We start from the raw sequence: 16,337 nt of genomic DNA, 5'->3' as shown, positions 1-16,337 counted from the left end.
TATTTTTCTTAAAAGACAGATTTACTTGGTTATTTCAGTACTGAAATTACAAAATAGGACCTCATAAATAGGACTTTGGCGCCAGTCTTGTAAAAATAGAAGAGGGAAAGTCATTATTTAGATAGCAAACATTGTTTTCCAGCTTCCCTTTGTATATTTATTGGGTTGACTGAAATGTCAAGTTCAACAAATAACCTATAGAATTCTGATACCAGGAAAGTTCCTAAAGGGAGGATAACTATTGTATTTATGAATCTCTCATAGTTATAAGTTCTTTGTACTCACTTCCACAACGTAGCCTTGACTTCAGCTCTTTTTTTTTTAAGGTTTTGATTTCTTTTTTTTTTTTTTAAGATTTTATTTATTTGTCAGAGAGAGAGTGAGAGAGAGCGAGCACAGGCAGACAGAATGGCAGGCAGAGGCAAAGGGAGAAGAAGGCACCCTGCCGAGCAAGGAGCCCGATGTGGGACTCGATCCCAGGACTCTGGGATCATGACCTGAGCGGAAGGCAGCTGCTTAACCAACTGAGCCACCCAGGCGTCCCTCAGCTCTTTTTTTAAATAGTGCAAGTCAGTGAATCCTTTTTAAAATTGAGATAAAATTAATAGGTAACATTATATTATTTTCAGGTATATGGCATAATGACTTGATATTTGTATAGATAATGAAATGTTCACCACGGTAAGTTAACGCCTATCACAACACATGGTCACAAATTTTGTTTCTTGTGATAAGACCTTTTAAGATCTACTCTCTTGGCAACTTGTTCTTTTTGAGATTTTATTTTTTAAGTAATCCCTCCACCCAACATAGGGCTTAAACTTACAATCCCTGAGATCAAGAGTCGCACACTCCACCAACTGAGCCAGCCAGGTGCCCTCATGCAATTTCCAAATATACAATACAGTATATTTAACAATGGTCCCCATGCTGCACATTAGCCTCGAGCTCTTTATTTTCATTTTTTTCCAGCAAGTAGAGCGACTGTGTTCGCCAACATGCCTCAAGTTTACTCTCCCGGAAAAAGGTTGTTATGATAATAATGATGACAGTAATGATAATTAATGTCCCTCAATTACTTACTACATGCCAGGCTTCATGCTAACTGCATCACATTATACCACTTCCTCCTCACTGAACACTCTGAGGTAGTTATGTTTATTTTATAGCTGAAGAAGCTAAAGTTTGATCAGTTTGATAATTTGCCCAAACTAATGCACAGCTGGGGTAGGATTTGAACCCAGACCTGATTCTAAGTCTGTGCTGTTAGCCACTTGCTATAGTTTCTGTTAACAATGATTCAAAGTAGTCAGCTTTCAAATGGGTCATGAACATGTGTATTTGGGATCTATTAAAAGAAATGATCAGGCTTCTATAAGGAAGTAAGCTCCTGTTGTTCTTGTCTGTCCTGTATCTGTCCTCCTCATTGGCCTGCTGCTTGGACGGACCACCACTCCGCTCCCTGGCAAATCGCAGGGTTCTGGTTTGGCTGCCCACCAGCATGCTCCCCCTCACCGCCCCCCCCCCCCGTGGCTATGTGATCAGTCCTGGCTAATTACACCTTAGCACATCCTGTACTGTAAGGACTGGTCTGAGATATGTATGTGACCCAGGGAGGGCCAGCAAGAGCCTCCCTGGGGGATCTGACTCACAGTCAGTGTGAGACAGAGGCTCACACTTTCTGGCTGATAATAAGTCATGATGTTAGAGCCCTGGGACAGCTGGCAGACGTGTCAACTGCTCTTTCCTGCCTGGAGAAAGGCTGACCACACTGGAATGGAAGGCCCACACTTGGGAGGGATGATGAATCAAAAGCAGCAAATTTGGGATCCCCTGATGACATCGTATGAGCCCCCTCAGTTCAGCTATCTCTAAAGACAGCTGTGGACATCTCAGTTATGTGAGCCAGTAAGCCCCTGTTTACCTTGAGTTCTGCCTGGGTGGTTCTCACTCTCCGAACTGAAGAGTTATGATTAACATGCCGTACTAGTTCCCCGCTGCAGCTAGAACAAATGACTGTAAACTTAATGGCTTAAAACAGTACAAGTCTATGACCTTACAGATCTGGAGGTCCCAAGTCCAACATGGGTCTTACAGTCAAGGCCTTGGTGGACTGTGTGTCTTTTAGTGGCTCTGGGGGAGAATTCCTTGCCCTGCCCTTTCCAGCTCCTCGAGGCCACCTACATTCCTTGGCTGGCTGCTGGCCCCTTCCTCCCATCACTCCAACCTTTCCTTCCACAGTCACATCTCTTGCAAAAGTCTCTTTGCAAATATGCTGTGATGACACTGGACCTACCCGGAAAATCCAGGATAAACCCCTGTCTCAAGGCCCTTAATGTTATCATATGTGCACAGTCCCTTTTGCCACGTGAGGTAACATAATCACCAGTTCTGTGGATTAGGACAAAGACATTGCTGGGGGCCCATTATTCTGCTCTCATTCAGATTCAGGAAAAAGAATTTCCACTGACCACTAGGAAGGTCACTTTTTTTTTTTTGAGATTTTATTTATTTATTTGACAGAGATTACAAGTAGAGAGGTAGGCAGAGAGAGAGGAAAGGAAGCAGACTCCCTGCTAAGCAGAGAGCCCAACGCAGGGCTCGATCCCAGGACCCTGGGATCATGACCTGAGCCGAAGGCAGAGGCTTTAACCCACTGAGCCACCCAGGTGCCCCTAGGAAGGTCACTTTTAATTGCAAAGCAGTTTCCTTCTTTTAGGTAGGCCCAAAGAGTGGAGGGTCCAGGTCCCCAGCACTCACCCTGCAGCTGATGAGGGGGACTCCCAGGGTCTGGTGGGGCCATGGCCGGCTGCTCTCTACCCTGCATCTCTGCATAGTCCGCGATGGGTCTGAGGAGAGCCAGAGCTCCGGAACATTGTAAGAAATTGCCGTCGAGGTGCAGCTCACTGGAGAGGGGTGAAATACACTGGTCATTTGATGGTATTTTAATCTCTGCAAATGTGGCTTTGAGGTCTTCACCTCATAGAATACTAGACCTGGTTATAAAATAGTAAATAATCATAATAGATAGTAGACCACATTATAAAAAAACAGACGTAGGGACCATGTCATAGCGCCCAAAACATGCCTATAGCATAATACCTTTGATTCTCAAGTATAACTAAAGGATCTTTCTCTTATCATCAAGAAAAAGAAAACAAAAATAACTGGAGGGTAGAAAAAGAAGGCTACAAACATAGTGAGAAGAAGCTGGGGGGAATTGGTGGATTAGTAGATTTTTTAACCAAGCTGGTTAGGTAACTGAAGGCAGAAGGGGGGAGGCAAGCAGGGCGTGCGTCTCACCTGATGGCGGTCTGGCATATGATGGTACCCAGCCGGGGTCCGCTCTGTGGCCCCAGACCACAGTAGCGCAGACTGAGGGCTTGAAGCCTCTGGTTGTTCTCCAGGCCTGAGAAAAGACTCTCAACTTCTTCCTTCCCAAATCTAAAAAGAAATGATGGCAACAAATAAGTGACTTTTATAAAACCTATGTCACTTGTTGGATAATTCATTTTAAGGGACTCCCTATGACAGATTTTACGGGATCTTTACTTTGGGTTTCCACGGCAGGGGCTAAGGGGGTGAGCTGGGTGACTTGGGGCGGAGGTAGCCTGCATGCCGAGGAAGGGGAACCTAGAATCTGTTTCCCAGGGGAAGGGAGCAGGGCACGGTTCGAAGTACCCATTCAAGGGAGCAGATAGAGAGCGAGATCTGGATCTGGAAGACAGGAGAGATTGCCTAGCTGGCAGGGATGAAGGGGTCTGGGAAGACCCCAGCAGCAGGAGGCTGTGTAAGGAGAGAGCAGGGTCTGGGAAAATTCAATCTCTTGGCCCTCCTTCCTGGCCCTGTCCTGCCCCTCACCTTCTCACCTAGTCCTTCGACTTTGCAAAGAGCAGTCACAGGCATTGCCCCACGCAGCCTCTGGGTACAGGCATTAGGTCAGGAAACTGAGCAACAATGAGGTAGAGGGACATCTTCCGCGCATTTGGAATGTCAGTGTCTGAACTTTCTTTTCCTTTTTTTTTTAAAGATTTTATTTATTTATTTGAGAGAGAGACAGTGAGAGAGAGCATGAGCGAGGAGAAGGTCAGAGGGAGAAGAAGACTCCCCATGCAGCTGGGAGCCCGATGCGGGGCTCGATCCCAGGACTCTGGGATCATGACCTGAGCCGAAGGCAGTCGTCCAACCAACTGAGCCACCCAGGCGTCCCTCAGTGTCTGAACTTTCAAATGAGGTGCATCGTATTAACAGAAATGACTTCTTCAATTTACTACTTCATGTTACTACTTGTAACAACACGTAGTTACAGAAGGCAGCTACTGTGGTGGGTGTGGGGAGGCAGCTGCTTATGAGAAAGAAGGGAATCCTGCCTGGTGGGCTGCAGGGCCTCCCAGAGAAAACCCGAGGGAAGTCCCCAGAGGCCAAGAACCTACAGTTTTACCAGTGCTGAGGTCTCAGTGGTGATTCCCAACCACCCAATCCTGACACTCACGGTGTCTCGGGAATAGCCAGATTTCAACTGACAATGAAAATAAGCTGTTTTGGGGCGTTGGGTGGTTCAGTGGGTTAGGTCTCTGCCTTCAGCTCAGGTCATGATCTCAGGGTCCTGGGATGGAGCCCCGCATGGGCTCTGGGCTCAGCATGAAGTCTGCTGGAGACTCTCTCCCTCTCCTTCCACCCTTTCCTCGCTCCCTGCCCCTCCCAGGTGAATAAAATAAACTTTTTCCTAACATTGGGGATTCCTTTTTTCTCCCTTCTGTCTTCCTGCCAGTGCAGGTCTCTGGGTCCAGCACAGGAGCTGGAGTCCAGAAGGGTCTCAGCAGGTGGGCTGGTTCTGCCCAGTGCAGTGTGGGAAGCTGGAAGACTCCCAGGCTGATCCTCAGTCACTACTGGGTGTCCTGAGGACACTGGCCTTCTGCTGTCCTGTGTCAGGAAACCCTGACTGAGGCTCCCCCAAGCGTCTCAGAAACATAGAGAAACTCCAGAGATAGTCCCTCTCCTCAGCTTTTGTGGATAGACTTGTCACCACCGGGGCCCTAATCCCTAATCCCACATCACATAAGCTGGTTGAAATTATTTATGGATGGCACACTATAAGACCCCCCAGCAGCCTAGTATCACGGATCAGAAGTGGGCTCGGATTGAGGGGGCTAGATTCACATCTAGGCTCCATCCCTAATAGCAGAATGGCCTTGAACAAGCCAGTTAATCCCCCTGAGTCTTTCCTCATACAGAGTCAAGGGATAGAAATGGTACATACCTGTCATTATATATCCTACATTCATACATAATGGTACATATCTCTCTGTTGTTGGGAGAGTCAATGACATAAACCGTGCACTGTACTTGGCACCCAGTTAGCACCCGATAACAATTAGCTGGTATTATTATTATTATTACCCCCAACCCTCCCCTCACAAGACTGGGCTCTTTTCTTCCCTAACCCCACACCTTCCCTCCCACCTCCATTCCTGGTGAATAATGGCCTGTCCTGAATGGGGTCATGGTTCCCCTTATCCAAACCACCACTAAAATCTATATGGACATTTTTTGTGACACCAAAGCTCTCTATATTTCTTTTTTAAGATTTTATTTTATTTATTTGACAGAGATCACAAGTAGGCAGAGAGGCAGGAGGGGGGCGCGGGGAAGCAGGCTCCCAGCTGAGCAGAGAGACCAACGCGGGCTCGATCCCAGAACCCTGAGATCATGACCTGAGCCGAAGGCAGAGGCTCAACCCACTGAGCCACCCAGGCGCCCGACACCAAGGCTTTCTACCTTGCATTACATGTACCTTAGAGCACGTTCCACATAGTCCTCTCTACTATCCCGAGGGCTTCCTTGCTCAGGGCCATTGCCTTATATGTATTTGTATCTTCCTTAGTGAAGAGCACAGTGTCTTGCACAAACAGGCTGTCAACAAATATTTGTTGACAGAATAAGTGAATAAAAGGAAAGTAAGGAAGGAGGAAGGAGGGGTGGGCGGGAGAGAGGGAGGAAGAAAGGAAAAATGAATGAATAAAGCCTCTTTTTGAGAACCCTGACATTTACTCAGGAACATTAGGTCTAAGGAGGTTTTGGAGTATCCGCTTCCAGTGATGACCAGATGAGGCACAAGGAACCAGGCCACCGCCCTCCCTGCCTTTGCCTCCCTCAGCCGAACAGCGAACAGCAGCAGAGCCCTGAAGGAAGCCCGCATTCCAGCCTCACCTGCTGTAATCGAGGATGAGAGAACGCAGATGGCTGCGTGGCAGAGCCCTCCCGAGTCTCTGGAGAGACCACAGATCCATCCTGCAATCAGTGAGCTCCAGGCTGGTAAAGGGGCAGGCGGCACTCCCCTTCAACTCCAGAAGTGAAGCCTAAGAACACGAGGGGAAACCGTGCTCACGTAAGGGAGACAACATGCTCTGTGTTTTCACGTAATGCAAAAGCCCATTATGTTCATTACCTCAACAGTTCGCCTTGAAGACAACTTTCTAATTCCCCCAAGGAGAAAGTGGCATGAAAATGCCCTTTAAAAGGCAATGTGAAGAATTAAATGGGCAACACCAAGCTTTGTGATGAGATGAGATACACTGCAGCTTATCTTTCTCTGTCATTGGGGGCTGAATTGTGTCCCCCCTCATTCATACATTGAAGTCCTAACCTCAGAATGTGACTGTATTTGGAAACAGGGTCTTCAAAGAGCTACCTAAGTTAAAATAAGGTCTTCAGGGTGGGTCCTAACCCAGTAGGATTGGCTTTCTTATAAGAAGGAAATCGGGACACAGATATGCACAAGGGGAAGACGTGAAGATACAGGGGAAAGGCGGCCATTTACAAGCCAAGAAGAGTGGCCTCAGAAGTCACCAACCCTGCTGACACCTTGAGCTCAGATTTCCAGGCCTTCATAACTATGAGGAAATGAGTTTCTGTTGTTTAAGCCGTGCAACCTGTGGTTATGGTAGTCCCAGCAGACCAATACAGATGTTGATATTCTAACCCACAGATTTGTTCTCCTAGGGTTGTGTCCTTTCAATAGGGAAGTACCGCCATGCCAACCTTTGTATAACTAGGCAAAAATTATAATAGTCAGATTACCTCCTAAGTATTCATTGTTACTGGTATTAGGATTTAGAGGCCTCCTCAAAAATACACCACACAGGAGCACCTGAGTGGCTTAGTTGGTTAAGTGTTGGACTCTTGATTTTAGCTCACATCATGGTCTCGGGGCCATGGTTTCTCCTGGGATGGAGCCCCATGTCGAACTCTGTGCTCAACAAGAAGTCTGCTTCTCTCCTCCTCTCTCTGTCCCTTCCTGTGCTCAAACTCTCTCTCAATCTCTCTAAAATAAAATCTTAAAAAAAAAAAAAACAAAAAACAAAAAACTAGACCATGGAAATTTAGCAACAAGTTGTTTCTCATGGTGAAGCCATGGGACTGGGGGCAACACATGAATATTTGGAACCATGTCAAGGTCTCTCAGTCCCCTGAACAGAGGGGCCTATGACAAGGACATTTCTTGTGGTAACAAAGGATCCCAGGGACAACTAAATCCCTACCTGACAGGGATTTAAAGCTACAAATCACAAAAGCCACCTTTTAGCAGTGAGAATCACTGCAACCTAAGGATTTCTTCAGTTCAGAATTTAAATTGAAAAGAGGCTTTGGTGGGGTCGGAAGGATTTAGGGTTTCCTGAGGCAATGACATGTTGGTTAGAGATAGGGCTCCAAATTATAGTTTGGCTGAGAATATAAGGGCCCTTGCAGCCTTAACTACAGAGCTGGCATTTGACGTCTCTTTTATGAGAAAACACCTAGCTTAAGTGCTGGGTTAGATTTCGCAAGCTGTTGTTTCTGACAGAGGAGGCAGTGTGGGACATCACTGTCTATGGTAAGTAACACTGGTCTGTGCAAAACGGGCTTTCAACCCAGGTCCCGACGGTCTCAACCAGTGGTTTGCAGTGTCATTCCTGGGGCACTAGGCCCATGTGGGCAAGACCACAGCCATCGACCACAGAATTCCTCAATGGCCTCCAGGTGACCAACAGGGCAACATTTTAAAGAACTGCTAAGGATCACTGTTGACATGCACGGACAGCATTCTATGGCCTGCTTAAATGGACTGGGTCCCTGGACTGACACTTTCAATAAAAACAAATACAAATTCTGATTATGCATTAAAGATACCTTTTTTAAAAATTTATTTTGAATTGTGGTCAAATACACAGATAAAATTTACCATCATAACCATTTTTGGGGTACAGTTCAGTGGCATTAAAGACATTCACTATTGTTGTACAACCCTCAACACCATCCATCTCCAGAAAATTTTTCATCTTGTAAAACTCAGACTCTGTACCCATTAAAAAATAACTCCCACTCTCCCCTCCCCCACAACGTCTAGCAACCGCCATTTTATTTTCTTTCTCTATGAGTCTTAACTACTCTAGGTACTTCCTATAATACAATGATATAGTATTTGTCCTTTTGTGACTGACTTATCTTACTTAGCATAAGTTCCTCAAGGTTCCCACATGTAGCATGTGTCACAACTTCCTTCCTGTTAAAGGCTGAATAATATTCTATTGTATGTATATCCAACATTTTGTTTTCTACTCATCTGTTAATGGACATTTGGATTGCTTCCACCTTTGGCTATTGTGAATAATGCTACCATGAAGATTAGTGTACAAATATCTTTTTGAGATCTAGCTTTCAATTCTTTGGGGTAGATGTCCAGAAGTGGGAATTGCTGAATCATATGGTAATTACATTTTTATTTTTTTAAGGAACTTCAATCCTGTTTTCCATAGTGGCTACACCAATTTATATTCCCATCAACAGTGCACAGGTTTTCCTGTGCTGTCCATATCCTGTCAACACATTATGTTCTATTTTTTTTATAGTAGTAGCCATACTACTATATGAGATACTACCTCATGCCATACTAGTTGACATGAGGTAGTATCCTATCGCAGTTTTGATTTGCATTTCCCTAAAGATTAGTAATATTGAACATCTTTTGTGTGTTTATGATTTATTTGTATACCTTCTTTGGAGAATGTTTCCTTAGTCCTTTGCCCATTTTAAAATGAGGTTGTTTGTTTTTTGTTGTTGTTGAATAGTAGGATAAAGAAATTATGGTATATTCATAGTAGAAAATGATATAGGGGCATCTGGGTGGCTCAGTCAGTTAAGCGTCTCACTCTTGATTTCAGCTCAGGTCATGATCTCAGGGTCATGGGATGAACCATACATCAGGTTCCACGCTCAGTGCAGAGCCTGCTTGTCCCTCTCCCTCCCCCGCTTGGGCTCTCTCTTCCTCTCTCGAATAAATAAATAAAATCTTAAAAAAAAACTATATAGCAATGAAAATGCATCAACTATAGCTCTACAAAAGTAAAATATGATGACTCATAAAAACGTAATGTTGTACAGGCAAAGAGAGACAGAAAAGAATGCATACTGTATGTTGCATTTTATAAAATAAACAACAGGTAAAACTATAATGTTTTTTAACCAAACATTATAGTTTTACCTGGTTTTTTGTACTTTTACATAACTTTGAAATGTTTCATTAAAAGATACGTTGTCTTTTTTAAAAAAAAAAAGCTTAGTGCATATCAGTCAACAACCAAATGAACTGTAGCTGGAATATGTGCTATTATGTTATATTCAATTTTAAGTTTAATTGAAGGAATACTTCTAAAACGCATGACTCACCAGTCTGGCAATCTCTGGGTTGCTCAGTTGAAGGCTCCAGATACAGATCTCTTTCCCCAGCATATAACACTCATCGCGAATTGTCATGAGCAAAGGTTCTAAGGAAATGGGTAAGATGCTTGTTGGGGAGTCTCCAGGTCTTACAAGCATAAACTGGAGTGTCAGAAAAAAAGTACAGGTGGGAATCATAAAGAGATGTCCATGCATAGAGAGTGTTGTCATCAGACAGTATCAGAACATTTGAAAAGGCAATTAGCTTTGGATCACACATGCACTGGGTGGTAATTCAATACAAACTTATGAATTTCTTGCCATATGCAAAAGCAATCTTACAGGGCACAGATTTTTCCATCAGGTTTCTACTCATTATTGGGTCAGAAGTCAATTGAGTAGGTTGTAACCAGCTTTTTTTCTCCCTTTAATGAAATAGAACAGAAGAGAAATTATCTGAGCGTATCCTATGCAGTAAAAAAATAATTGTCTCATGAGACTCTTACTTTAGTGATGCTCAACATCAAAATGGAGACCCAACCAGAGCATCACCCCCCCAACATAAACAGCCCATATGGTCTTATGATTTACACCAGTATTTACACATCGGGTCCTGATGTTATTTGCATTTCTGATAGTGATTTTAATTTAAACTGTTTAGAAAGGGACTACAAATTTGAAACATTTAATTTAAAATGTTTGCTGAAGGGACTACAAATTTGAACAAGGTTTATGATTAACTCTTATCATTTAGTAGTAGAGGCTAATTATAAAATGTACAATAGAAAAAAAAAGTTGTAACTATTTTATCACAAAAAGATGGCTCTGAGAAGCTCTTGCCCTGGGATGAGCAGGGAGATGTATGGGGGAATCCAGAGAAGCAACTAACTACAAGAGAAGGAATTAGAAAGACCCAGGAGGGCAGAGGGGATAGGAGACTAGGAGAGAAAGTCTCCTGTCCAAAGGAGTGAACAGGGAGAGGGGAGGTGGCAGCTCCCTTGGGAAATGGAAGTTTGGCAAAAAGGGATGGTGGTTAGGAAGGACTTTCAGAGGTTCTTTTTATGTGGGGTACAATGTAATCACCCTCCCATCCCTCAAAAAACTTCAGGAAAAATATGGGTAGGATGGATCTGGGTCAAAGTCTCCTTAGAATAATGATTATTTTTCAGCACTCATCTCTAACTACTTTAACTTATACTCTTGGTTAGCACTCAGCATCTTAGGACACCAGTAGGTGTTTGATTATTACAATACAGACTGTCTTTCTGGGCTGGCCACAGGAAAGCTGGAGAGCAGGTCAGTCTGTCCTTGGGCTCGAGCACTGCTCCCTCCCCCTCTCCCCCTTCTGGACTAGCAGGCGCCCCTTCCCAAAAGTAGACCATTTCATTTCAGGGCTGGCCTCTCTTCTTTCCCCCTCCCAATTGACCCCTAAAGTCAATCTCAAAAAAGATATAACACCTGATTTTTTTTTTTTCTGAAATCCTGTACTTTGGGAATTAGAATTATGTGTTTGCTGATCTCGCTCCAAGTGAGAGGGGAAGGATGGGTGAGTGCGGGGGTCTGGCCTGATGACAGGGACACTACTGTTGAGGGAAGCAAACATTCCCTTGGAGGGATCCTGTGGGGTGGTGCAGTGCTGGGCATGGATGTCCTGCCAGATGCTCAAAGTGGTCTTCTGTGTGGGACTTTTCAGAGGTAGAGTGGGAGGGGCTGGTTGGCCACTCCAGGTGTGGTGTAAGAAAGGGCAGGGCTGCTCAAAGGACTGGGGTGGGTAGATTCGAGGTAGAAGCAGGGAGGCAGAGTGCTGAGCAGAGCCCCAGTGCCAGGAGCAGGTTTTGGACTTCAGACAGGCAGGCAGGCAGGAACACAGAGCGATGACTGAGGACCCGTGTTCCTTGGGGCAAAACCCCAGTCCATTCACTTCCCAGAGGAGTAAGCAAAGGAGGCCACACACTCACTTTCCTAAGAATCTGTTCGTTGTTGATGCTGGTTTTCAAGTCCTGTCTGATGGCTGGACACACAGCTGTCTGCGTCTGGACACAGTGCTTTTCATACGTTTTCAGGAACTTCCGAAGAATTGGAACAATGGGCAGGGGTGTTCCTTTAGTTTTTTGTTTTCCTTCCTTTTCCCTTGGCATTGTTTTACTGTGTTAGATTCTACCTGGATTCTGAAAATAGCACCTTGCCCTGAAACCCAATACACAGATGTCTTTTGAAGAAGCAGATCACACATCCCCACTAAAAATTGGCAAATATTGCTGACCCTTCTCTGCTTAAAGTGCCTCAGGTATCTTAAAACGGGAGTAGGGAATCAAGATAGATACCATTGAGTAAAACTGTTCTGTTTCCAGTATCTATTTTCATGGATCCATGTTCTTTTAGATTCTTTAAAATGGGGCAATAGGAGCACCTAGCTGGCTCAGTTGTCAGGCATCTGCCTTTGGCTCAGGCCATGATCCCTGGGTCCTGGGATCAAGTCACACATTGGGCTCCCTGCTTAGTGGAAAGCCTGCTTCTCTCTCTGCCACTCCCCCTGCTTGTTCTCTCTCTGGCAAGTAAATAAATAAAATCTTTCAATAAAATAAAATAAAATGGTGTGATACCCCTGGAACTCAGTTATAACATTAATGGTGTGCACTAAATATTGCCAAGGACATATTGATTTTTAAATGGCATAGTTCTCTTTATAGACATAATTCTTGCCAGGCAGCATATCCACAGGGGTTAAGAATGTGAGCTTTAAACGGGAACAGACTTGGATTTTAGTCTTATCTCCACCACTGGACTCACTGGGGTCGACTTAGGTATTCTTTTTTTTTTTTTTTTAATTTTATTTATTTGATAGAGATCACAAGTAGACAGAGAGGCAGGCAGAGAGGGAGGAAGGGAAGCAGGCTCCCTGCCAAGCAGAGAGCCTGATGCGGGGCTCAATCCCAGGACCCTGGGATCATGACCTGAGCCGAAGGCAGAGGCTTTAACCCACTGAGCCACCCAGGTGCCCCAGACTTAGGTATTCTATGAAGAGTTCTGAAGCCTCGATTTCTCCATCTGTAAAATGGATTATGGTTGTCACCAGGATTAAGGAAGGTAAATTTATAAAGCACTTAGCACAATGCCTGGCACATAGTAAAAGTGCTCAATAAACTTTATTAGTACTATGAAGTGATTCTTATTTTCCTGGCCACAGGAAGCCACCCAGCAGTAATGATCTGTCCCTTCAATTAAGCAGCCTTGAAAGGTCCCTCCATGTGATAATGTCACCAGCTAGATCTCTTCTTTCCAGAGTACCACTTTTTTTTTTTTTAAATTAACATATAATGTATTATTTGCTTCAGGGGTACAGGTCTGTGAATCATCAGTCTTACACATTTCACAGCACTCACCCCAGCACTTACCCTCCCCAATGTCCATCATCCAACCACCCTATCCCTACCCCCTCACCGCACCCCCCCAGCAACCCTCAGTTTGTTTCCTGAGATTAAGAGCCTCTTATCGTTTGTCTCCCTCCAGATCCCATCTTGTTTCATTTTTCCCTTCCCTTCCCTACCCTCTGATATCAGAGATCGTACAATTGTCTTTCTCTGATTGACTTATTTCACTTAGCATAATACTCTCTGGTTCCATCCACAACGTTGAAAATGGCAAGATTTTGGTTTTTTGATGGCTCTGTAATATTCCATGCAGATACACACCACATCTTCTTTACTCATTCCTCTGTTGATGGACATCCAGGCTCTTTCCATAGCTTGGCTGTTGTGGACATCGCTGCTATAAACATTGGGGAGCACATGCCCCTTCAGATCACTACATTTGTATCTTTAGGGTAAATACCTAGTAGCATGATTGTTGGGTTGTAGGTCAGGCAAATGAAACCTGAAACCACCCTCAGGAGACTGGCAAGGGCCTTGACAACACCTCCCAGACTACCTAGACTGTTTGAACTCAAAGCGCTGACTCACTTCCGCTCAGATGGGGGGTAGTAACCTCCGGAATGACTGGCAATGACCTTTACCTCATTATAATACTAAAATCTCCACCCAAGGAAGGGCCTCAGCCTCATTTACATAACAAACAATGTCTGTATAGGCGTGTTTCCTTAATGTACCTGTGGGACCTTATGCATGCCTATACACTGGATGACAAGGCCTCCCTATCTAAATATTCATCCAAACTGTAAACAAAAGGAACTCATCCCCACCTCACTGACTGTCTCTCTTTCATCCAGCTTTGAAAGCTATTTCCTGTGATCTCATTATTTGCTGCAAATAAAGTTTACTTTGTGGGACAACTCCACCTGGTGTATCTGTGACTCACTGAGGAGCTAGCAACTCCGAATTGGTTTGGTCCCAGTAACTTAAGGTAATGGTTGCTTCTTTGAACTGGGTTCACAGAGACAAAAGTTTATGAGAATTATTAAGAGGCCTCGTTTCAGGAAGAACCAGTTTGAATCCTGTGTCTGTCAATTATTAGCAGACTGACTGTGACTAGTCCACTTCATGTGCCTGAACCCAGTCTTCATCTGTAAAAATGGTGGGACTAGAATCTCTTTGGTATTTGTGGGAATTTAATGCAAATTAAATGTAAAGTTTTTTCCTCGGTACCAAGGGGATGTTGATGGGTGATGATGATGATAAAGAACTATAATGAGGGGGCGCCTGGGTGGCTCAGTGGTTAAGCCTCTGCCTTCAGCTCAGGTCATGGTCTCAGGGTCCTAGGATGGAGCCCCGCATCCAGCTCTCTGCTCAGCAAGGAGCTGGCTTCCCCCTCTCTCTCTGCCTGCCTCTCTGCCTACTTGTGATCTCTCTGTCGAATAAATAAATAAAATCTTAAAAAAAAAAAAAAGAACTGTTATGAGGAATAAGGAATTAGTTCCTTGTGGATACTTGGAACAGAGCCTGGCACATAGTGATGGTTCAGGTGGGGAGGCTGAGGCCTAGTGAGGGAAGTGATTTGCCCAAGGGCAAACACTGGTAACCAGAGCAGCTGGGATTCAAATTCAGGCAGCCTGGCTCCACAGTCCAAATTCTTAATCACTCTGACATACCACCTAGAAGGTACTGATACTGACTGTATGTTTTCAACTTTCTCCTAAATTCTTATGTTGAAGCCCAACCCCCAGGGTGATGGTATTTGTTTGATAGGGTGTTTGGGAGGTGAGCAGGGTTAGATGAGGTCATGAAGGCAGGTATCCCAACTCAGGATTAGCGCCCTTGTAAGAAGAGACACAGAGTGGGGCACCTGGGTGGCTCAGTGGGTTGGGCAACCAACTCTTCATTTCACCTGGAGTCCTGATCTTGGGGTCATGAGACAGAGCTCCAAGTCGGGCTCCATGCTCAGCCTGGAGTTTGCTTGACATTCTCTCCCTCTGCCCCCACTCCCACACTCTTTCTAAACAAATAAATAAATAAAATCTTTAAAAAAGAAAAAAAAGGAGACACTAGAGAGCCAGTTTGTCTCCCTTGAAATGGCTGCCACTGCCAAGCCAAGAAAAAAGTCTCCAAACCTAGCTTCCTGGCACCTTACTCTTGGATTTCCCAGTCTCCAGAAGTGTTAGGAAATGAATTTGTTGTTTAGGTCACAGTCTATGGTATTTTGTTAAGGCAGTCCAAGTTAAGGTTGGTTACTATGTAACATCACTGTTCACAATATGAAGTATTTCTCTCCGGCCTCTTCTCGGGGAGTACAAACTACACGCATAACATTCTGGAAGTACTCTATTAAGGCCCTCTTAAATCTCGAGCTTTTCACTTGGTATTTTCTCACTAGCGTTTCTTCGTCATTTCCAGGTGCAGTAACGCGTGGCCCAGGCTCTCAGTGAAGCGCACTTAGTGGAGGTGCCGCATCCTCTGCTAACTGGGATTCTCGGAGAGTTGGGGACGGTGAAGTGAGGGCTGCGGAGCAGAGAGTAGGGGACGGAGGGCCCTGCCTTCTCGGGACGGAAGCGAGGCCCATTTGCCCCGGGCCTGCTGCTCGCCTCGGAGTCCCGGGGGCTAGAGAGAGCTCCGGACCTGCCGAGCCCGCAGCAATTCAGTACCTCCGGAGAGAACGCCGGCCGCCCGCGCCCGCACTCACTCCGGCGCCGGGTCCCCGCGTCCCCGCGTCCCCGCGTCCCTCGCCGGCCGGCCTCCCGCATGCGCCCTGCACCTTGGCGACGGCGCGGGGGCGGGGCTGGAGAGGTCCGCCCGAGGGGAGGCGGAGGCGCAAGGGGGCGAGACGGAGGCGGGAGGAGGAGGGAATTGGGGGTGGCGGCGGGAAAGCCCTTCCGGGGTTCGGGAGGGTGGGCGTGGGCTCGGGCTCGGGCTCGGGCTCGGGCATGGAGAGCACCTGGGGTCCTCGCCGCGTGGCGAGGTCGTCAAAGCCAGTGGCTCTGCGATGGACGAGGTCTAGGAGGAGACAGAAGTGTGGGACCCGTGGGCCTGGCCATCAGTGGGGCAGGGGGGACGAGGGCAGAGGTCGCCTAAGGTAGCTGCGCGCCACTCCCGCCCGCAGAGGGCGCTCCTGCTCCCGCGTCCCCACCCCCATTCCCAGGCCCGGGAGGCAGGGGGCGCCGGGATAAAGGGGGCAACTCAGGGCAGGGCCTGGGACGCAGTTTGGCTGGGGGAGGGGGTAGGCGGGGTAGTATTGAGTGAGGAAGGACAGGC

The 16,337-nt window shown here is 46.0% G+C and overlaps 1 protein-coding gene across 4 annotated transcripts in view; it reads right to left on the bottom strand.

Annotated features, from left to right (window-relative positions):
* LOC106006016 overlaps positions 1-15,818 on the bottom strand; it is a 46,892-nt gene extending 31,074 nt beyond the window's left edge. Inside the window, exons 1-6 of one of the 4 annotated variants that reach the window (XM_045088457.1) lie at positions 15,769-15,818; positions 11,655-11,883; positions 9,706-9,858; positions 6,211-6,359; positions 3,304-3,444; positions 2,761-2,906 (exon numbers count right to left, since the gene is read on the bottom strand). In XM_045088457.1, coding sequence (XP_044944392.1) covers positions 2,761-2,906; positions 3,304-3,444; positions 6,211-6,359; positions 9,706-9,858; positions 11,655-11,834 — 769 coding nt within the window. In that variant the 5' untranslated portion in view covers positions 11,835-11,883; positions 15,769-15,818. The other 3 variants (XM_045088456.1, XM_045088458.1, XM_013057276.2) reach the window with 3 other exon arrangements.
* Between the last annotated feature and the right edge of the window lie 519 nt (positions 15,819-16,337).

Source organism: Mustela putorius, unplaced genomic scaffold (assembly GCF_011764305.1).
Source record: "Mustela putorius furo isolate JIRA1106 unplaced genomic scaffold, ASM1176430v1.1 tig00003834_pilon_pilon_pilon, whole genome shotgun sequence".
Classification (NCBI taxonomy): domain Eukaryota; kingdom Metazoa; phylum Chordata; class Mammalia; order Carnivora; family Mustelidae; genus Mustela; species Mustela putorius.
This window is presented reverse-complemented; position numbering and strand designations above follow the sequence as displayed.